This window comes from Tursiops truncatus, chromosome 15, assembly GCF_011762595.2.
Source record: "Tursiops truncatus isolate mTurTru1 chromosome 15, mTurTru1.mat.Y, whole genome shotgun sequence".
Lineage (NCBI taxonomy): Eukaryota > Metazoa > Chordata > Mammalia > Artiodactyla > Delphinidae > Tursiops > Tursiops truncatus.
In genome coordinates, this window is record NC_047048.1 from 30728784 (window position 1) to 30751868 (window position 23085).

The following is a 23085-nucleotide window of genomic DNA, read 5'->3' on the forward strand; positions in this document are numbered from 1 at the left end:
TGCAGGGGGCACAAGAGGCTGCGAAGGTCCTCCTTGGCCAACCTTTTCCTCGGGAGGTAGATAATGGCTTTGGGCGTGCAGAGGTGAACATGTTTATTGTAAAAATATACAGATTTTCAGAGTGCATTAGGACAAATTATAACCAGCCCATCGAACCTGATTAGGGAAAGGCCGGAGTAAGCATTGAACCCCAAACACGTGTGATGCCATGCGGCTCGAGGGAGGGAGGGTGGGTTTGGTGGAAGCCAAGGTGAGGGGGGCGGGGGGTGGGCAGATGTGGAAGGGAGCCTGGAGGCCTGGCCAAGTTGGCCCTGTCTGGGCAGGAGAGGGAAGCAGCCCTCAGGAAGTGATTCAGGGCCACCTAGGCCACCTTCGCCTCACCCAAATGTTTGCCAAACTTGTTTCGTGCTGGCCCTCCAGTCACTCCCTGCCCGGAAGCTAGACAGACCTACCCTCGTCACACAGATGGGCCTCCCCCGGCCCCTCCCTCGGGATCGAGTTCAGGCTCCTCACTGAGCTTTCTTTATATGGGCCTTCCAGCGGCCAGTAGCTGCTAGTGGTCTTTCCCTTGAGGCTTCTTAAGCCCTAGAGCCCGGGGCTAAATACCTGGTCAGCTTCTGCAGTGCAGGGGGTGGGGGCAGGGGGTGGGGAAGGGGAGGAGGAAGCTTTCTTAACAGCCCCACGCTGACCTGGGGCAACCTCTTTGCTTCCCTCTTGCTCAGCATTTAGCTACCATGTTTACATTTCTTGTGATGTTGTCTACCGTCCTGGAACGGCAGAAGGCTGAGGGAATGACTTATCCTCGTGTGTCAAGCAGGGTTGACAGTCCCGTCTTACGGGGTTTCTGGGGATGATTAAGTTAGCGATAGCTCACACTGTTCTAAGTGCTTCACTGAAGTTAACGCGGTTAAGTTACACGTGTGGTAGAGACTATAACCCCATTCGACAGATGAGCAAACTGAGGCTGGGGTGAACTCGTCCTCCATCACACAGCCAGTCAGCAGCAGCTGAACCAGGATCTGAATCCTGGCAGCCGGCTCTTACCTGCCAACGACAGAAGCTGCTGCTTTGTGAGCATGTGTAAGGCATCAGCCGCTGCTGCCTGCACGTTACTTACCTACTATTACCTGATGTCCCCACCACGGAGCCCAGCTGCGGAGGCCCTCGGGGAGCAAGGTGGGTGCTGGGGAATACCTCAAGAGAGAAGAGGTGGGATACATGGCCGGGGAGCTTGGACCGGGATAAGACCACCGCAGCAGGGGAAGGATGGCGCAAAGTCTGAAATCGTTGGAGGTGGGGAGGCAGGTTGAGGGAATTGTGGCAGTGTAGGGTAGGGGGCCCAGCCTGATGGCCTCGGGGTACCTACCCAGGGCAGCCGTGTGCAGGGCGGAGAAACAGTGCACCCTTCACCTCATGAAAGTTGGGACAAGTCTGAGTAAGACTCAGTTGTCTCGTTTTGATATATAAGGAAACTTCTACGGAATACTGGATCCTTACCCAGTGGGCAGAAAAGCCTGGAGGGTGGGTCGATGCCAGTTGGAAAGTGCAACCCCCAACATCGTGGGAATGTCAGCGTCGCAACGAGTGGCCCCTCAGGTCCAAGAGGGCTGAGCTCTTCCCCCAGAATCTGAGAAGATACCAACTCACTTAACTCGAGGAGAAAACAGTAATCAGAAAGAAAAATAGGAAACAATAAAATCACTTTAATTTGCTACTCTTCATTTGGAAAGATCATTACAGTATTGTGTAAAATTCAGCCAGGAAGGATGCCACAGGAGGGCACAGTCCTGGGAACCAGTGAGAACCGTCACCCCAGTGTGTGGCCCTGGGCAGGTGAGGGGGCTGACCTCGCAGCCTGGCGCTGATCCTGAGCTGAGACAAGCCAGGCTGGGGGAGGGTTGGGGGGAACCAGGTTCCTCTGTGATGAAGGTACCTGGTGGGGGCAGAAAGGTGGGCTGCTCAGAGCACCTCTGTAATCCCCACTTCAGATTCAGGTCTGCAAGTCCCCAGCAGAGGCCATGCCTGGACTGACGCTGGCCCCGGCACTGGTCTGTGGAGGAAGATGCTCAAAAGTGACACAGCAACCGTTTTCTTGGAAAGCTCTCTTCCGTGTTCTGTGTTGTGGACGAGGCTCTGCGCTGCCTTCCAGTTATACAAGGAACTTGCAGAAGGCGGGAGGGAGGAGTGAGGGTTACAGACCCGACCACGGCAGCTCCGAGGGCCTGGGTGGATGGGCTTATTCAAACATCCGGCAGAGAAATGGTACAGCTCCTGATCTGTTAGTTCAGGCTCTCCCGATCCCTGACGAACTAGGGCAAACAGGCCCTGGGGACAGCAGGAGGAGGTTCTTTGGGCGAAGTGTGACCGCCTCAGTTAGTCTCTAGGCCTGGGCTCGGGAGCTGCGTCCCGGGAGGGCCATGTGCCAGTTCTCGGCGGGGTTGTTGGTTCCACTGCCTCTGTCCCAATGGCTAGGAAACCAGCGGGCTCTTCAAAGTGTAGTGGATACAGAGCTACCCCTGCTTCCTGGGCCAGCTAGGTGCAAAGTCCCTGGGGTCAGTGGTCACTCGACCAGCACTCTCACGGGGGAGCTTCATTTCTGGAAGTGTTTTTAACCATGTCCCAGGGTCAGATCATTGTAAACATCTTGTCCTTTCTTTCTCATCACCAAAGCCCCCCTCCTGGTACTGATGCAGAGGGTCCCAATGTGAATATCTGTTATATTTTCCACAAGACCCATGAGGAAAGAGGGAGGGTCCAGGCACACTCGTTCTTCCTGTATCATTCTAGAATGATGGGAAAGTTTAAAAACAAAAAAACCCCAGGTGTACTGTGATCGCACGTATCAGGGCAGGGCTGGGGGTCCTGAGACTCGGGGTGGGGACAAAACCCTCTGTTGGAGACAGTCCTTTGAACCATTCTTGACAAGCCTTTTCTTCTCCCTTCTGGCTGCTTCTAGCACTGGAGGCGGAGGGCCATCTCCCTGCTGAGTGAGGACCCGAGTGACAACCGTACAGTGGGCTGGGGGTGGGCGTGGCGGGACGCCCCTCCCGCGGGGAGAGGGATGGTCAGCAGAAGAGCTGCTCACAGATCCTGCGTGTGTCCTCGGGCGCCGTCACGGTGTAGCCCACCGTCCTCGGGTCTGTGAAGATCTCGTGGTCGTTCCCGCCCTGAGAAGACACGGCGCAGATGCAGGCGCCACTTGGCTCCTCCTGGGCCAAGGCTGTTGCCACCCAGGGGCCTGGGGCCACCAGAGAAATAGGACCAGAAATGAGGACCCTGCGATTTTACCGGGTGGGGAGCATCTCTTCAGGCACCTTTTCTTAGCCCCCAGGAGAGGAACAGCAAGGGTACTGTCGTACCAAAAAAGGGTTTTTCACCTTCCCTTGAACTGCAGTTTAGCTTTGGAACATGCAATTATGCCTGTGAAAGAAATCACGATGTTCCCATGAAGATCTGTCTAAGGCTTATTTTTCTATCAAGAAAGCAGAATTCTCACCCCATCAATTTGTTTTAACTGCATCCAAACTTTCCTAACAGGTCATGGGGAACTGTAGGAGGGCAGACAGTGCAGAGCAGCACTGCCCTTGAGACTTTCTGTGACGATGGACACGGTCCACCTCTGAGCTGACAGAGGCCACACGTGAGGCCTGTGACAGAGGGACTGAGTCTGATTCACTGAAGTTTAAATAGGCCCATGTGGCTGGAGTCTGAGCCTGGTGGCCTGGGCTCAGATCCTGGTCTAGCACCGGTGAGGGGGGTATGTGGGCAGCTCCCCATCTGTGAAGTGGGGATCGTGGCGGCACTTCGCCCAAAGCACCGAGGCCACTGGTGGACGCGCAATCCTGGGGCAGCCCCAGCGCGCAGCTAGCACCGCTTCCTAGTGTTTTCATGCTTCCTTCCCCCTGGTGAGCCCCTAGGAGTTGAGGCCCGGTCTGGAAGGGGCCAGGCATGCTGGGTGCAGGGGGTCCTGTGACTGTGGATCACCTAGTCTGTGCTGCACCCCCTTCCCCAGTCCCGCCCATCTCAGGGGAATGCTGCTTCCACAACCCACAGCCCTGCAGGAAAGCCCCTGCTTAGCTATCTTTTCCTCATAACATTGGATAAGCAGTCTAACGCAAAATCTTGAAAAAAAAATCAATTAGTTTATAATGTGATGAAAATCACTGCAGCGAAAATGGATTTTTTCATAAAACACAGCGCACGAAGCCAGTATGGAGAAAACGATTCTGTATGAAAATGACATCCTTTTAAACAACGGACACCTGGAATTATGGCTGCTCTCATCTTTGTAAGAACCACCCACCCCCAAGCAGACGGCTTCCCTAGGAGAAGGTGAAGTTCATAGACCTCATGAGGGGCTACTGCCTGGGGCTGAGGCGCGCTGGGTGGAGCCATGTTGGGAGGCCATGACCTTGGAGCCACACTGGGGAATGTTCTTTCCCAGAAGCCTGCCAAGCCTTGCGCGGGCCTCACGAATTTATGTCCTGTGAAGGGGCTCTGGTCATTCAGCTGGCCCCCAGTTCATGGCCAGCATCTCCTGAACAAGTACACGTGAAGACAATTCTTACGACAAAAAAAAGATTTCTCTTAGGAATGGCCTGGTGTGGGGAAACCAGCACAAAGCACCTAACCAAGCAAGCAAGAACTCCTGCTCTATTCAGAAAAACCCAGCACCCACCTGGGGACACTTTCACTCCAGTGTCACTCACCGACCCTGGAGGGAGGGGTTAGTCTTCACGGATTAACCCAACAAACCCTGTGCAGCGCTCACTACCCTCCAGGCATGGTCTCAGAAGCTGGAGATACAGTGGCAAACAAATGACGTCCACCTAAGGGTCGCCTTCCAAGCTTACATTTAAGATGGACATAAACAGCTCTGTGGATGCTTTGCCGGCATCTGCAAAGAATAAGGGGAGGGGACCAGGGTGACAGGGGAGACGCCTTTGAGCAGAGGCCTGAAGGAAGAGAAGGGACAAGCCCTGTGACCGCCCATCCGGGAAAGGCTGCCAGCCGGGCTAGAGCCTGCTGGGCTAGAGCCTGCCGGGGAGGGGCCGGGCCGTGAGGCCTCGCAGGTCGAGATGAGGACTTGGGATTTTATGTGAAGCCTCCAGAAAGCCAGGAGCCAGGCTTCACACCATCAGGTTCACTTCACAAGAGGAACTTTCTGGAGAATGGATGGGGGATGAGGACTCAAAAGCGGAAGCAGAGGAGAGTCAGGAGGCTCCAGCCCCCAGCCAGGGTGCAAGGCAGACAGAAGCCACTCTCTGGGGAGCAGGACCTCTGGAGCAGCAGGCTTACAGATGCCACGCCTGCCCCAACCTGGAGAGGGTGTCCCAGGTGCCCAACAGATGCCTCACCTGACAGAGGGCCTGCTGGTGGCGACGGCGGGGAGCTGTCCGTGGAAGGAGGCTGAGCCCTGCTGCCTTGTAAGCCACTGACTCGTACCAAAGCCAGGTCCAGAGATTCCGATCACCCGGGAAGGAGAAACCTCCTGCAGCCCGGTGGGGCCCGCTGCTCTCAGAGGGCAGCAAAGCTGCACTGCCCGCACTGCCCACATCTCCCGCAGGGCAACTGGGCTCAGAGCGGGCGGGCTCCCTCCTGGGGCTGCACAGACCTTGCAAACCAGACTCGGAGTGAGGTCGGGAGAAGCAGAACCAAACCACCAAGCTAGTGAGTGCCACCCACTAGAAAAATAAGGCTACAGTGAACAGGAAACTTCAAAACTGGATTTGCATGTGCACCAAAGGTTACTGGATTCCTGCTGGGCAGGCTCAGCCACCCACAAGCTCCAAAACAAAGCTCCTGTTTCCTGGGAGAAGACGGAGGGAGGGAAGAGGCGAAGGGATGAGTAAGTGATCATGTTTCCGTTAAGGTGTACCTGGCAGGCCCAAAGTAGAGGCCCCGGATCAGCGCAGGCTGCCCATTGTTTAATCCCTACAAGGCCAAGGTCTGGGCCGACGGGAGGAGGGTCGCAGCAGGAGGAGGGTCGCAGTGCATGCTGATCTTCTTGCATCAGTGTCCCGGCCGCCGCCGGCTGCGTGCCCTGCTCCAGACACAACTCCCAGGGGGTCTCTGCTGTGTGGATACCTGCCCGCGGCACAGGCAAGCTCTCTAGCTGCACATGGACGTTTACCTCGGGTAGTTCAATAAGCACTTAGCCAATTTCTATCCATTATGGGTACAAAGGCCACCAAGACAAAGGCTCAGCCTTCAAAGATCCCAGAGCAGGGGTTCTCCCCTGGCTGCAAGTGACAGTCACTGCAGGAGCTTTAAAAATACATCAATAAAACTGGGAAAGAACAAGAGACATGGGGGCCAAAGGCCCAGGATGCACTAAGAGCTCCCGTGCCTGGGTGTCTCTGGCCACAGGAGAGCTGGGTGCCCAGGGCTTACACAGGAGGCTGGGGACCTGATGACTGCGGTGTGCGCTGCTCTCCCAGTGTGTCAGAATTAGCTGTGGATGAAAACAACCTCAAACAACTTTCACGTTTAAAAATGAATGCCCTTAGATAACTGTGCTGATTTTTTTCCTAGAAAGAAGTAAACAGCTATGGTCAAAAACAGCCTGGCCCCAGGGTCATGAGGTTTTGAAAGCGATCAGGTGACTCCAATGTGCCTCCAGGGCTGAGGACCAGCAGCTCAGAATCTAGTGATGACCAGGCTAGGGGTGGGGCTGACGCCCCCGGGTGACTGCCCCTTAGGGTCTGGCGATGGCTCTGGCACAGCTCCCCTCATCCGTAAAACGGGGTTCAGAGATGCGTGAGGGGCCCTGGCACGGGAGCACATCGGGGAGATGCTGATGCTGTGGACACCAGTGAGCCCTGGGGGCCTTAAGCCTGGGTCTCCCTGAGCAGGAGCGTTGGGGTGAGGGATGCTCCTGCCTTGGGGTGGGGCTGGTCCACCGTCCTGTTCTCTGGACCAACGAGGCCACCAATTCTGGGGTCCGGAAGGAAGGCAGGCCCCCAGTGGACACATGGGACCCATGGTTCCCCTGCACAGCATCTGGCTTCCTGTCCTCCCGCAGGGGGCCCAGGGTTCTCAGCAGGGTTGAGAACCTCTAATCTGGTCCATCCTCCTCCAGGAGGCTCAGACCACAAGGAGTGGCGATTTGCCCTGGGTCCCTCCAGGAACGAGCGACCCCCTCACCATGCTAACCTAAGCCTGCCACCAGCCACACAAGACCTGGGTCTCAGATTCTGCCACAGAAACAAACAGTCAGGTAGGTCTGTCCCAAGGACACATTCTGCACTTTTGTTAGCCCTAAGGAGCCTTGGGAGCCCTGGAGATGCCAGGAGATGCCGGGAGATGCCAGGCTCGCCGAGGAAGCCCAGGCCCCGGCCAAAGGCCTAACAGAATCTCAAGGGTCGCTGGGTACCACTCACAAGGGCAACCTGTCACCATCCCGCAGGCCCCCAATCTCACAGAGCAACCTCAGTACTAGGTGAGCCTTATCACAACTTCCTTAAAAGCAGGGGCCTCTGGATGCAGGCCAGGCAGGCCCGCCGCTGGGAAAGAGGCACATCCCCAACTCCCTTCCCTCTAAGACCTCTCACTTTGTTCGGTCCTTTGGAAGCGGACCCACAACCCCCTGGACGGCCCGGGGCACTGAGGCTTAGACAGACTCACGTGTGGTCACCGCGCCGGGCTTTTGGGGGGCCGACTTGGGTGCTCTCGGTTTCCAAGCCTACCACCTCATGCTGACTGTAAAGGATGAGCAGTCTTAGTGTTTTGGAAGTGAGAGAGGAGAATAAAAAGGGCATGGGCTTCCAGACAGCACTCAGCGAGCAGCTGGCCCTCTGCGGGGCCCCCGCATTCCCCGCCTCCCCCGGCTGGTGGCAGAGTGGAAGTGTCCTGCTCAGGGGTGGCGCTTAGGAAGAACCTGAAAAGCTTCGTTCCCTTCCTCTTTTCAATTTGACATTTTTAAGTTTTATTTTTCAATAGACAGCACCTTCATGCAGCTCAAAAATTTAAAAACAGGGTCTTGTCACAGCGGTAAGTCTCTCCCATCCTCGTCCCACCCCCACGGTAACTCTGTAATTTTGGGGGTACCCTTTCAGACCCCCCGTGTGCACTTACAAGCAGACACGAAGAGAGATGATTTCTCTGTGTTTACACAGAAATGGAGCCTCTTACCAGCACTGCTCCACACCAGCTGTGCTTATGCTACCTGGCATTCCGCTGTGTGGCTGGACCCCCGTTTATTTCTCCATCTCCTGCGAAGGGTGGGGTTGTTTCTGGCGTGCCCCTCTCTGTAGCCCTTTCTACACACGTAGGAGTGAACTGAGAGCCGAATTAACCAAAGTGGAACTGCGGAGTCACACCCATCAGTGGGTAATGCTCACCAAGTGTTCCAGTGGGTTTTCACGTCGCCCCGACTTCAAGTCCAGATGTTTTTTACAAGAAGCATTAAACAAGCAGAGGCACTGTTGCCTGGGAATTCGGCAAGGCTGGGGCTGAGCTGGCAGGCGCAAGCCCCCTGGAGAGCCAGGCCGAGCAGCCTGGGTGCATCTCCCCAGGCGCTGGCCATCTCCCTCCCCGCAGCAAACCAAGCCCCCCCCCCCCCGCCCCCACCCGCTACTCCCACCAAAGGCCGGGCCCAGGGCCTGTAAGCTGCCTGTTGTGGCTGCCGGGACGGATGAGGGAGTTTCCAGGAGAGCCAGGGCCAGCCCCTTCCCTCTTCCCTCTGCTCTCTGGAGGTGCTCGGGGCAGGGGCTGGGGAAGACACGGGGGACTCGGTGCAACATCAGGCTCCGGCTGAGCTGCCGGGCAGGCGTCTAAGCCTGCTGAGCTTGGCAGGGAAAGGGCTTTTTACTGACAGCGCTTAGCTCAGGTGCTGTCTCCCTGGGAGCCGGCAAAAACATTTTGCCTTGGCGCAAAGAAAGAAAACAGCTTTCTAAATATCTATCACTGAATACGAAAAGAAACTTAAAGCAAGTATTTGGATTGCTCAGGGCCTCAGGTTGTTAAAAGATTTAGATGGCTGGACTGCTAACTCCCATCTCCAGGAAACCACTGATAAAAAAGATCAGAGAGGAGGTCAAAGAATGATGCGAGAGCGTTTACTCCAGTGCTCGTGAAGACAACGAAGAGCCACAAACCCAAAGGGCCTCTGCCAGGGAAATGGGTAAATAAGCTGCGCCCAAATGCTAGAATGTTATACGGCCATTAAAGGCTTGTTTTCAAAGAACATTCCCCGACGTGGGGGGAACGAAATATAGTTAAGAGAACAAAAGCAGAAACCAGTGAACACACCGTGTCCCACATTTGGGGTCATATACATTGCAAAGAGGCTGAGAGGCATGTCAGCTGTGATTTACAAGTGTCTTTTCCTTTCTTCTTCATGCTTTTTCTAATTTTCTACAATGAATACCTATTAATTAAGAATGGGGGGGAACCTCCCTTCAATAGTATCCATTTTTTAAAAGTAGGTAAGATTAAAAAAAAACAAAAACTGACGTGTGGTAATGCAGTGGTTAAACAGAAAACTCTCTAATTTCCAAATGAAGAATTCCCCGAAGATGTTGTTTTCTAATTATCTCAAGAACTGCATTCCATCCTGCAAAGTCCCAGCTGAGGCTTCATCATCACAGAACAACCTGCCTCAGCCCCTCTGAAGAGCTGTCTTCTCAGCCTGCAGGAATCAGCCCAAAGCCGGGAGGATGGGGGGGAAGGCGGGGGACCGGCGAGGGCGGCTCGTGGGATCCTAGTTCCTCAACCAGGGATTGAACCTGTGGCCCCCTGCAGCGGAAGCGTGGAGTCCTGACCACTGGACGGCCAGGGAATTCCCCCAGTTTTATAATTTGGAAAGCAGGACATGAGACTATACTATCCAGAAGTCCCTTTCACGCTGGAAGACTAGCACGTTGAGATCTTACTGAAAAAGGCAGGTCCACATAGGAGAAACCTTAGCAAAACAGCACGCATTTTGGGTGGACCGGGGGTTGGAGGGATTAAAAACTCCATCCATGCAGCCTTTCTGCTGCTGCAGTACAGCCACAAAGCCTGAGACAGGAGCCTGATGGCAAGGTAGCTACCACCACCGGGTGGCCCGTGAGAGGGAAGCAGAGAGGCACGGGGGTGCAAGAGGAAGGTAAAGGGAGGCGGCCCCGGGCTGGGCAGTGACCATTGGGGGCTGAGCCTCCTCTGGGCCTCGATGGCGACAAAGCCCCTCCATCCAGCCCCTTGGGGACCCACCTGTCCTAAGGAGAGCCTCGCCTGCTACCTCGGTGGCTCTGGGGAAATTCCTCCTGCTGGCCTCTCAACACCTGGCTCTGCTCTCAGTCCCCAGTTTATTTTATTATTTTGGCCGTGCTGAGAAGCTTGAGGTATCTTAGTTCCCCGACCAGGGACTGAACCTGTGCCCTTGGCAGTGAAAGCGCCGAGTCCTAACCACTGGACCGCCAGGGAATTCCCATCAGTCCCCAGTTTAGATTTGGTCCCGGACTTGGGATTTCCGACAGCCCCCCCGGGACAGCCTCCTGCCCCTCAGTGTGTGATGCCCAGGCCTGACCCCCCACCTCTCATCTCTCCTGAATTCCAGACTCACGAGACTCTTGGTCCTCCTACCATTTAGGACTCCTAGTGCCCAACCTAAAGGAACACCCCTGGGGAAAAAACACAGCGGAAACATGAAACAAAAACAGCAAGGGCTTTGAAACACAAAGAGGATCTGATGACAGCACTGGGTCTCATTCCGGAAGGCGCTCGAGGTGGGTGACACTTAACTCAAAGTCAAACTGAAAGGCTCCATCCTTGCCTTCAGAGGTGTCGGGTGTCTGCGCGCAGAGAAGAGGGGGCTCCCTCACCCCCCTCTCATAGGACAGAAGCTATTACTCAGTTTGAGCTGGGCTGCCAGGTGAAGTGTGGCTGGGGGCAGAAAAGCCCGTCTGTCCGCTTTCCCCCTCTTCAAACCCAAATTGAACAACGAAACAGCAAAAACACTTCTATACTTACTGGCATGGTTTTGTCACCAAAGAAATAAATGGTCTCATAGCCGTCCTTTTCCACATGTCCCAGGCAATACCTCTTGTCCCAGCCATCAGGGAAGACATCAAAGCTGATCTGACCTCCTGCCGCGGGGAGGGAGACACACAAGCTAAAGGTGAAAAGGAGGCTAATGATATGTCACTGAAAGAAAATGTGCCCTTTGACCTTGTCGGCAACTGGAGTGCCAAGGTTGATTTTTATTACCTCAGTTTGCTAATTACAATACTTTACGGGTAGGTTCTAGAAATCAATTCTTGCATGACTTTTTTTTTCTCCAACATGATTTCACCTAAAACCTAAAAATCTAAAGTCTAAAAAAGAGACACAGTGCTGATTCATCAGAGTGAGACCCACAATGGCTTTGCACCCGAGCGGTCTGCAGAGCGCGCTTAAACGAAGCCCAAAGCAGGCCGGTGAAAGAGCTGCGAACAGCTTCCTTCAGCCGTGCTCCCCTGGAGCTGCACTGTGTGCTCGGCGGAGAGGCCTGGGAGCGGGATGCATCCAGCTCGTCGTGCAGGAAAATGAAAACCCCACGGACGGGGATTGCCAGGCAGCTTTCTTGGGCAACAAAAACCCTTTCAGAGCTGTGTCAGGGAAGACACTCATCTCACAGTTCAAGGATACTTAACAAGACACCCATTCATCTTTTACAGAGGCCCTCTGCAATTCCAGTTTTCTGGCAAGCGTACGCTTATTTGAGCCGGTGAAAGGAGAGGGCTGTAAGTACGGCTTGTCAGCACTGACAGCAGAAATCGGTCTGTTTAAAGCGTTTGACAGGCATATTCCACCAAAAAGCGAGGCAGAGACATCAGCGATGCAGGAAGAGCTCTGCATCAGACACTGGAAACGGCCGCATGCTGGCCTGTCACTATGAACAGAAATTTCGTGAACCTAGACAAGTGACTTCCCCTTTCTGGGCCTCGGCTTCTTGATTTGTAAAACCAGCCCAAGTGACTTCGAAGGTTCCTTGCCATTCGAACATCACAGGATTCCAGAACACATTCAGTCTACTTGATCTAAGAGGCCCTGTCCCACCTCTCTCCTACAGTCACCCATGAGCTAGCTGTCTTCTGCCCAAAGGTGTGGGGATAAGTTCTCACTCTTCATTAAGCAATCTTATTTTTGACTAGGAGAAGTGCAGGCAGGAAAAATCCTGCTGGGCGAGGACTTAGAACCAAACCCAGCAGCGTGGAAGTCATCTCCTAACCTGAGTCCTGGCTAGCGCTGATCAGGCAGGAGGGCAGTTTCCTGCCACGGACAGCCCAGCTGCAAACTCGTCACCGTCCAAGTTCAAGAGCACACCGGCCCACAACCACCTCCCAGCAAACAGCTCCCAGAGCCTGAAGCCCGCTTGAATGCATGATACCTATGGAAAACGTGAGGCCTTTCCCTGCAAACTCTCTCCGCAGATCCTCCACGAATTTCTGTCTTATACTTTCTTTCTGAGGAAAACAAAAAGATACCAATAGTCCACTGCATTAGAAGCACACTTTCTTGGCCGCAGAGATGCACACCACACGTCCATACACCCGGCTATTTCATAAAGACTCACCTGATCCAGTTCGTAGAACTCAATGCGTTCTTCTTGGCTGCAGCTTCTTCCGACGGGGGACACATTCAACATCCCATTTCGGAATTCGATGAAAGTACCCCTGGGGAGGAAAAGGGGACGGAGGTCCCAGAGATACATCATTTATTTGAGCAACACAACAGATGGACAGACAGGCTAAAAAGCCGGCCAATTCCAGGGACGTCCCTGGCAGTCCAGCGGCTAAGACTCTGCAATTCCACTGCAGGGGGCATGGGTTCGATCCCTGGTCGGGGCATTAAGATCCCGCATGCCGAGGTGTGGTCAAAAAAAAAAAAAGTGGGGCGATTCCGATGGCAGAGGCGGGTGTGATCAGCCTTTGGCGGTGCTGTGCTGGGCCGTGTGGCGGCCACGAGCCTCACGTGGCTAGAGAGCCCTGAAAACTGTGGCTGATCTGACCTGAGATCAGAGTTCACAGATTTCGTATGAAAAAGGAGTGTAACCATCATTGACAATGCTTTATACTGACTATATTTGAAATGACTATAGTTTGGATATAGTCAGTTAAATAAAACATATTAAAATTAATTTCACCTATTGCTTTCCGTTGTTTATTTTTTTTAAACATGGCCACGGAAAGCGGAAAAAACGGCACATGTGGCTCATATTACATTTCTGCTGGACGGTGCTGCTCTTGACAGAGAATGTTATAGTTAACAAAGAGCTATGAAAATGATTGCTAGCTCTTCAAGTTCCCTGAGGAATTTGAAAATATATGTCCCAGACACCTTTGCAAGTGACCTAGTGAAATGCTGATTTTTACCAAGAAAAGCAACACAGGAAAAGCTGCTGAGGATCCCCAGGTGAGCCTCAGTAATAATACTCCAAGGCCACACGCCAGGCGTGGGGCTGGGACCAGATTCCACGCCAAAGCCGCCACTTACCAGGGACCCTGGGCACCGCTCTGCTCTGAGCTCAGAAAGGGGTTAATGGCACTTGCTCTGAGGCCCCCTGAAAGGGCTCCGGAAATGAAAAGTACCAGTTTATCTAAAAAACTGGGAAGCAAGTAAAGTAAAAATAGCGGTATCTCCATCACTGGATCCTTCCCCTGCTGTGTTCAACTTGCAGAGAAAGAGGCAAACGATACAACAACGTATGTGCACCTAAGACACTTTTTCAAACACCCCGTCCCGGTTGTCCTGGACTCGGTACAGACCAGCCTGTCGCCTATACCTTCTACATCTACACTGGGGTATGGGACCCTGGTGATCATTCCCAGGGGGGATACTAGGCCTGTAGGTCCTAAACTGTCAGAAAAAGAGGTCATGCCCAAGGCAGGGAGGGAGGCTGATGCACTGTAGAAAGGCTTCTGTTCTAAAAACCAGGACTAAGGCGGTTGATCAAGCATTCACTTCCCCCCTGAAGACCTGGACGATGTGACGTCTTACTACACTTGCCTGGCGTGTGTGGGACATAGCATTAGACCCACGAGCAATGTGGGTAAACGCCGATCAAGGAGGAACTCAGCTCTGCCTTCTGAATTCACCGGGTGTCTCAGGCTAATTCGGAGTCACAGCTCTGCACGCTGGGCCCTCTCACTAGATGATATCTTCTTTGGAGGACAGGAGTGTATCTTATCCTTTTTTTATCCTCCCTCAATGCTCAGCCCAAAGTAAAGACTGAAATGACCTGGGGTATGTTATATGTTCACTTTCTACAATGGAGAATTTCTAATATACGTAGAAGTCAACAGCACAGGATAAGGAACCCTCACGGGCCGTCTCCCAGCTGCCAGAAAGATGGACTTCGGGTCCCTCCTGTCTCATCCATCCCCCTACCTGGGACAGATGTGAAAAAGGAAGCCCCTGCTCTCCGAGAGGAGGTGCCGAGCAGGGGCATCTGTTTCGGAAATTCTGGAAACAGGTCTCGAGCACTCTCGAAACTCCAGCATGTCTTGAAATCCAATCACCCTTTAAGAAATGTTTCACCCTCTAATCATTAGGGTGTTACACATTAAGTGCAGAAAACCGAGAAGATGAAAAGTATTTCAAAGAAACCACCTGAAATCTCATTACCAAGAAACAACCACCATTAGCATATGGTCCGTTTTCTGCCAATCTTTTAACTGTGGGCATGTGTGCACATTACTGTTGTTTTTATTTAAAAATGGGAATTGAGATAACAGTATTCAGAACAAGAGGTACGTTCCCGAATCAAATGCCTACCGAGGCCAGAAAAATGAGACAAGTGGCCCGTGAAAGACTGGGGGATGGGGAGGGGGGCAGCGCTGCCCGCCAGGCTGCTGCCACCTAGGAGGGAGCATCGAGCTGCCGGGTTTTCAGATGCTGCAGAAGCCGGAAACCCAGGTATTTTAATGTGTGAAATCAGACTTTTAAATGATAGCACTTACTGCAGATTTTACTGAACACCAGGGGCCAACTGAACTTGGCTTTGCACGGGATTTGGCCCGAAGGCCTCCAGTTTGAGACTCCTGAGCTGGGGCCTGGGCTGATGCTGCTTTTCCCACACTGCTGTTTCACAGGCATGTGCCTTAACTGATAGCCTTTGAAAGCATATAGTTTTCAACTTCCGTCACGTGGACGCACCATCATTTATGTAATCATTGGTCTACCGCTGGCTTTACAGAAGGTTTCCAGTGGTCCCTTACTAAGCACCTGGCTTTGGAGTTGAGTTAGCTCCAACCCACCAGACGGCATCAGCCATATTCCAGTGGTGCTTCTTTGCTAAAAGCAAACCCACCTTTTCTTCGGGAGTTTAATTTTCGCGATGTAGCTCAGACAGTAGTTGATTAAATCCTGGATTAGGGCCTCACCCAGGTGACCTTGAATGTTCTAGATAAAGAAAATACTGGAGTTAACTTGACACAGTGGGAGGCATTTTCAAAATGGCTTTCCAGCAAACCCAGGTCTTCAGCCTCTGTGGCTGGAGGGTCACCAAGCAGTGGTGGGGACACACCCCACTGCCTTTCTCCTTTTCTCCCTTTTTCTCTGGTTGAAAACATTAGGCAAACCAGAAAGGGCCTCAGTCAAAACCATTTTCTGCTTCATTACTCAAGATTTTTATATTCATTATCTCTCAAGTGCTTCCTGGAAGCCCCAAAGAGTTTATTGCTGCTGCCTTTTATTCAATTAAAATATCTGCAGACACTGATAGAAAATATATTTGTTCCACTTTGGCTTCCTCTTACGTCTGAATAGAAGGATCTTAATGGTAATAAGAGCTACATGGTACCTCTTAGAAATGCTTGCAGCAAGACAACTTGCCCTAGTCTTTGCTACCATAATAGAAATATTAGATTAAGTAACCTTGAAAAACAATTATAAAAATTTAGTTAACAATTTGGAATGTGTACTAGTCACATGGTTCAATATCCAAAATGTAAACAATACAGGGTGAAGATTCATTACCACTCTTCTCCCAGATATAACTCCCTGGAGGCATTCAGTATCAGATACCTTTTTAGAAAACATTTCACTAGTAGTACAGAGTAGTTTGGATACTTGCAAACCTACCTGTTTGCACAAGAGTTTCCCATCTTTGTATGCTACCAAGCCATTTTCTGGAAACACATAATCATATTTTTCAACCACTGCCAACAAAACAAAATTGAGAATGCAATGAATTGGACCCTGTGTTTCTATTTCTTGATTAACATTAATCGCCAATAAAAATGCTAAACTCCAGTAATGACTGTGAAAGCCTATCTCATCTTAACAGATTGGGAGGGTAGAAAAAAAGCTCCTTAAAAACTTTTTTAAGAAGGCTCTTCATTATAAATTTAAAAGATGACAATTAGGCTGCAGATTGGAGACTCGGTGGGCACCTCAACGATGGCTCCCAAACCCCACTGTGAATCTGCATCACTGGGGCAGTGATGAAAATCTGCAGAATTCCAGGCTCTGCTCCCAAGGTTTCTGAATCAGAATCTGCAGAGGCCAGGTTAAGAATCAGATTTTGTTTTTTAAAGCTCTTCAGGCGATACTTATATTCATTCACATTTGAAGACCACCCACATAAATCTTAATGGAGCCTCAAACTCTAGGTGCTTGCCAAAATGCAGATTCCCAGGCACTATGTGTTGGGTGGGGCTCCCACATCTCCATCTGAATGAGCTCCTCAGGTGATTCTGATACAGGTGGGTCTTCCACTTTCTTCTGGCTCGCTACTGTTTTGATTCTGGAGTTTCAACTCTTACTCTCTGAAATGTAAGACGCTGTGCTACACTGACAAAACCTCTCTGAGCCTGTGGTTAATTACGTGACCAGAGGCAGAAAGGGCAATCGGGACCAGGTAACAGGATCCCCGGGTCTTAATGTGTCCCATTATGTTGTTTATAGCGTTTCTAAACAGAGCACCTACAAGGAAAATTAAGTGTAACCAGAACAGAGAGCTTTAAAGGGACTACACAGATCCCTCTTTCAGTAACTGGTTCAATAAATACACCCCACACAGATTCTCACTGTAAGGTATTACATCTGGAACAGCGGTTCTCAACTGGGGGTGATTTTGCCCCCTGGGGACATCTGGCAGTGTCTGGAGACATTTTTGGTTGTCACACTGGGTGTGGCAGCACTACTGGCATCAAGTGAGCAGAGGCCAGGGATGCTGCTAAACATCCTACAGTGCACAGGACATAGAGAATTACTGGCCCCAAACGTCAACAGTGCCAAGAAGAATGCTCAATCTCTCTCTCTCTACCTGCCATTTCTTATAGGCCAGGCACCCTGGAGGCCCCGGGGCCATGGAGATGAATAATCCATAGCACTGGTCTTCAAGCCAAACACAACCAGACAGTTTCCAATAATCAGAGCGCTGCACCCACAGCACTAGACTCTCTTTGAGGGTAGTTGCTAAAGTATGATTCCCATGCCCCACAGACCCATGCCCTTCAGAATCTCCAGTGAAGGGGCACGTAAGCATCTCCACCTTCCTGGGGTCCTGGGCTTGAGATTCTGGTTCACTAGGTGGGGAGGAGCCTGGGTGCCTCCCGACTAGGGAACTCTGGGGAACACTGCGATAGGGCAACAGAGGGAGGCATGAAGACCCGGAGCACCCATCAACACCTGGGTGAGAAGGACGTCAGGAGATGGGGCCCGAACTGAGGCCAGAAGGGCAGTTAATGGGGACCAACAGGAAGGACTGCAGGCCGAGAAACAGACACCCATCTTTCTAGGTGAATCTGTCCATGTATCCGAGTACCAACTGTTCCACTAGCAACTCCAGAAATTTACTAATAGGACTAAAAACAGAGGAAAAATAAAGGCAGAGAAAATGTTTCCCCAAACAAGGAAGCAGGAAGCCTGAAGCCTGCCACACGGGGATGAGGGCTCGGGGCTCCTGTGATACTAAATGGCAACAGGTCCCAACGTTCTCATGAGAAGTTGACATTTTACCAAAATGTAGCCAGCAATGTGGAGTTTACCATCGTTTCCCAGTTGCTCCTGTACTTTCTCAAAGTCCGACCCGCCTACGACTCCAACTTTGATCTTCTGCCTCAGTTTTTGTAGAAAGCAATCCATGTCTTTGGTAATTTTCTGCATTTCAAAAAGAAAAACACAACAGTCAAGAGTCACGAAGTAATCGGGAGACTAAAATCCCAAGAGTGATATAACCCTTATTTTTATAACTGCCAATTGGGTTTCTAGGTCTACAGATAAGACCAACTATTTAGTCGTGCTTTTGGGACATCAACTTTTTTATCGGAAAAAAACTTGTTAAATTTTACTTATTTTTACCTAGTTTAAAACACACAAGAAATATATTAACAGCTGTTATGTACTGCTCTAGACTTTTTTCTGTGCATTTATATGTACACTTGTCTATATGCACATATATAAATAGGTGCTTTTTGAAACACAAGTGGACTCATTCCACATCTTGTGCAATGACTTGCTTTCTCAGCACTAGGTTGTGATTTTTCCACAACGCATGTAGACCTACCCCAGTCCTTTCAAATGCCACACTGTGCTCCATTTATGGATTTAAGTTGATTAAAACAAAATAACATAATGAGATTAAAGAGCAAGTTGAGAGTTGATTTATTATAATTATATAAACAAACAAAAAGCCTTAGAGTAAGACCACTAGATTTTTCAGTCTCTCCTGAAAGAAAAGCTCTATCTATAAATAGTGGTCTCAAGACTTCCCTGGTGGTCCAGTGGGTAAGACTCTGCGCTCCCAATGCAAGGGGCCTGTGTTCCATCCCTGGTCGGGAAATTGGATCCTGCATGCTGCAACTAAGAGTCCGCATGCGGCAACTAAGACCCAGTGTGGCCAAAATAAATAAATAAATATTAAGAAAAAATAAATAGTGGTCTCAGTGGTATAATTTTATGCTAGTTAAATTCCAAACTGTGTGCCCATTCAAAAGAAATTTTAAACTGACATGAAAAGATATCCCTGTGTTCAAGCAAATCACAATGAAGTTTTTAAACTTTTATTTCATTACTTTTAGCAATCTTAATTGTACACTTACATGGAATATCTACACAAATAAAGTTACCGGAAATTAAAAACAAAAACCCCACTTAACTCAACTTCAGTACAAAAACATCCAGAATTCAATCTTCTCCTTTTCTTTTTTTTTTTGGTACGCGGGCCTCTCACTGCTGTGGCCTCTCCCCCTGTGGAGCACAGGCTCTGGACGCGCAGGCTCAGCGGCCATGGCTCACAGGCCCAGCCGCTCCGTGGCACGTGGGATCCTCCCGGACTGGGGCACGAACCCACGTCCCCTGCATTGGCAGGCGGACTCCCAACCACTGCGCTACCAGGGAAGCCCTTATCCTTTTCTTAAAAAAAATTTTTTTAGAGTAATACATGCATATGATTAATAAAATTGTACAGAAGGGCTTACATCAGAGTGCAATCTTTTCTACATCTTCCGGTGGAATTTTGACCTAATAGACAAAATCTAGTGGCCTCTGAGTCAGTGATTGTGAAAATGGGTCCCAGAGTCCCCACAACTGCTTTACTCAGAGCCGACGTCAGAATGCAAGTGGGGAAGATTCCCATGACTGCAAAATATTAAAAATGCAACACAAACGCAATACTTCCACCTTCAAACAGAAGCCTAAGGGCACACTTTATTTTCTCTTGACCCTTGTGCACACTGATGAGTTAAATGGTATTGCTGTCCAGCTATCAGACGTGCTCTGCAACTTGCATTGGTCAGAAACACCTTTTTGCTTCCAGATGGCAGCAAATACTTTTTGACAGGAAATAAGACCTAGCTGCTCGTGACCACAATAGAGCATCTAAACTACCCCACACCACAGGAGAGATTTGGAGCAAAATAACCACACAGCCAAATTGTCATAATGTTTCTAAATAACTCTTGTGCTGATAATTTCAAGGAATTCTAAATCATCCCAGACAAAATAAAGCACAGAGAAAGAGCCAAAAGCTTGGAATTAAGGTGAAAAAATGTTAAAAGTTCACCTTCTGAAAAATTTTAAAAAAAAATTATAAAAGACTTTTTTGGGACAATTAAGGAAAACTGAGTGGAGTAGAGGAAGAGTTAGAAAATAGGGCCTGTGGGCCAGACCCAGCATGCTGCTTGTTTTTGTAGAGTGACTGGAACACAGCCATATATCCATTCATTTCCGAGGTGTCTGTGGCCACAACTATAGATGTGAGTAGCTGTGACAGAGACCATATGGCCTGCGAGCCCAAACCATTTACTATCTGGCTTTTTACAGAAAAAAGTTTGCTGACCCCTGGACCAGGGTATAAAATAATATTAGGGAACTGGTGATAGTTTCCTTAAGTATGATGACAGTACTTTGGTTACGACATATGTCCTTGTCCTCAAAAGCTGCAGGTGCGAACATTTAGGGGTGAAGTACCATTATGACTACAGCTTAGGAAGTGGCACAGAAAAGATTAAAAAAAGAGAGAAAATTAATATCAATCACTGTTGAATTTAAGTGGTGGGAATATGGATGTTTTGGGTACTATACTTTTCCAGCGATTCTGTACGTTTGAAATTTTTCATGATAGGAAGTTGGAAAACAATTCACCCAGGTTTATATCCTAGTTCTAAGTCTCAACTGCTTTTAGATGCAATGGCATTTCTTAGGAAAGTACTCAGAACAGCAAAATTCTACTAAAACACTAAAATGTGCAAAGCTCTGGACTCCACTCTAATTAGATTTTACCTGTTTAGGTCATATACTATTTCAGCAGCTGCAGGAAAAGATAACCCATTTGATTGCTTTCGGATTGTCTTGTGCTTATCAATGTTTGAGAATGCGAATACTGAGGAACGGAAAGGTTGTACAATGAATAAATCTGTTGCTAAAAGTTTTTATTTTTAAAATAGCTTTATTTTTTAACCTTGAGCACCCAGCACATAGAAACAATTCTATTTTTTTTTAATTTTTAAAATTTATTTTATTTATTTTTTTAGCTGTGTTGTGTCTTTGTTGCTGCACACAGGCTCTGTCTAGTTGCGGCGAGCGGGGCTACTCTTCATTGCGGTGCGCGGGCTTCTCATTGCGGTGGCTTCTCTTGTTGCGGAGCACGGGCTCTAGGCGCACTGGCTTCGGTAGTTGCGGCACGCGGGCTCAGCAACTGTGGCGCACGGGCTTAGTTGCTCCGTGGCATGTGGGAACTTCCTGGACCAGGGCTCGAACCCATGTCCCCTGCACTGGCAGGCAGATTCTTAACCACTGTGCCACCAGGGAAGCCCTGAAACAATTCTCTTTACAATTAGATTTTTTTTTGAGTGTAAAAATTTACTTACATTCGCCAAAGAATATCACGTTTCAAATGTTTTAAGGGAGAACACTGCGGGTTGCCTGGTCTCGCTGCTATCTCATACTTTATGCTTATATATCCTGGTACCTTCTGGGAATCAGAAGCAATTCCTGAATGACACACCTAGTAACACAACAGCCTCCACCTTGGAGCAGTAGCAGAAAATGGCAAACTTAGCAAATAACGATGCCCTGAGGCCCAGAGACTTGTACCAGATCTCTTGTGTGAAATCAAAGTCATGGTTCCACTGAGTCTGTTTCCTTATTTAAAATGGAAATAACAACTATCCTACCAGGGATGAAAGAGGGAGAAAGGTTAAAAGGGTCTAATGATACTGTGTAAAAAGGCTTGGAATGTAAATCCAAGGCCATTACAGCCAATGGGCCAAATTGAGAGCAGTTTTACTGGAACACAGCTATGCTATGTCTACATAAGGTCTATGGTTGCTTTTGCATTAAAGTCGAGTAGTTACTACAGACCATATGGTCGGCAAACACAAACGTATTTGCTATCTGGCCTTTTACAAACAATGAATTGCTGACATTGGCTCCAGACCACTAGGCGCTAATTAACAACCTACAGGTGTGCATGGATCACTGAACCTCAGAATCAAAAAGGGCCTCTGGAGAACTTGCAATTGAGCATCATCACTAGATACATAGCACCTGTGGCTCAGAAAGGTAAAATGATAGGGACAGCTAAGGTCACAGACATTCGTTGTGAATTCTGGAGCACACATACCACTGCTTTCACCTGGCCCAAACTAAGCAGGGTAGAGCTAGAACTTGAAGACAGTGAGGCTACTTGGGCCAAGTCTCAAGTTCAAATGGCTGGTGTTCAGTGACTAATCTGTGCAAGGGGGAGGTCAGAGTGGGCAAAGACCACAAATGTTAATCTTAACTGAAACATATCCGTGCCTACGGCAACAAAATCTGGAAATGAGAAGTTTCTAGGAGTCCAAGGAGGTTCTCAGCAGGCAGCCTGCAGCAATCTAGGTCTCCTCCATCACCCCACTCCACTGCAGGGCTGGAGAAGGGAGTGGTGGCGGTCGCTGATATTAACTTAATATTATTGAACCCAGTCTACCGTATGCAAGATACTTTCATGAACTTATATATTTCATTCGACACCCACAAACACCACATGCAACAGGTCATATCCCCACTTAATGCCATAGATGCTGAAGCTCTGAGGTTAAATGACTTTGCTCAAGGTCACACAGTTGTCAGGAGGTAAAGCTGAGACTCTACCAGGTCCGTTTGACCTGGAAACCTGTGTCTTTCACATCAGGCTACAGGCAGAGACCATACGTCATAGGTCTGAGAAGGGCACACAAGCTGGTTAAGGGGCAGAGCTGGGGTTCAAATCCGGGGCTGGAGGTGAGAGTCCAGAACTGCGTTTTCCAACCCAACACAAGTTTCTTGCTCTCTAGAGTTTTCCGGCCTGTCTCATCTCTTCTAGCTGGTGGGAGCTTCCATCTCATTCCTCCAGGAACCCAGAGTAGAGTTCGGTCCCTTCAGGGGAGATAGGCGGTCCTTAGCCCCGTCTGGGAGCAGCAGGGGGCTCTGCACTGGCTGCCGCCAGCCCGCCGGACGCCGCTTACCTGCCGCGGGGCCGTCAGGGTCCCGTCCACGTCGAAGAGGCAGAGCGCTGGGCCGTGCGCCGCCATGACCCCAGTTTCCACGCGTACCTTACAGGATTCACTGGCACCTGGAATCCGTCTCGGAACTTCCGGGACCAGCCCCCCTGCCGCAGGGCACGCCGGGAGGAGGAGAATCCACTCCCATAATGCC

General features: G+C 50.1%; 1 protein-coding gene and 1 long non-coding RNA gene across 7 annotated transcripts; one reads left to right on the forward strand and one right to left on the reverse strand.

The window, feature by feature from the left end:
• The first annotated feature begins 283 nt into the window (after positions 1 to 283).
• Positions 284 to 5696, forward strand: LOC117308310 (uncharacterized). The gene is made up of 2 exons (XR_004522277.2): positions 284 to 1176; positions 1469 to 5696. It is a non-coding gene; the product is annotated as an uncharacterized lncRNA (long non-coding RNA).
• PMM2 (phosphomannomutase 2) lies at positions 1684 to 23051 on the reverse strand. Of its 6 annotated transcripts, none has more exons than XR_004522276.2 (9): positions 22896 to 23051; positions 17958 to 18069; positions 16048 to 16124; positions 15275 to 15366; positions 12539 to 12638; positions 12353 to 12428; positions 10954 to 11069; positions 4710 to 4897; positions 1684 to 3167 (listed from the first exon to the last, which is right to left on the reverse strand). XR_004522276.2 is itself a non-coding variant. In XM_033841044.2 (8 exons), exons 1-8 carry the CDS (start codon positions 22959 to 22961, stop codon positions 3066 to 3068), a joined length of 741 nt encoding a protein of 246 aa, XP_033696935.1. In that variant the 5' UTR covers positions 22962 to 23051; the 3' UTR covers positions 1684 to 3065. The 6 variants fall into 6 exon arrangements, 3 of the variants coding, with proteins under 3 accessions (XP_033696935.1, XP_033696937.1, XP_033696936.1); XR_004522275.2 differs by having other exon boundaries at positions 1684 to 3420; XR_012326126.1 differs by having other exon boundaries at positions 3289 to 4897.
• Between the last annotated feature and the right edge of the window lie 34 nt (positions 23052 to 23085).

What these genes read in the sequence shown, in the direction of transcription:
- PMM2 (XM_033841044.2), bottom strand. Translation starts at nt 22,961, where the DNA reads ATGGCGGCGCACGGCCCAGCGCTCTGCCTCTTCGACGTGGACGGGACC. An exon ending in GGAAACTCTTGTGCAAACAG is followed by an intron (nt 15,367 to 16,047) that starts GTAGGTTTGCAA and finishes TTCTTTATCTAG; the next exon opens with AACATTCAAGGTCACCTGGG. An exon ending in TTGGTGACAAAACCATGCCA is followed by an intron (nt 3,168 to 10,953) that starts GTAAGTATAGAA and finishes GTGTCTTCTCAG; the next exon opens with GGCGGGAACGACCACGAGAT.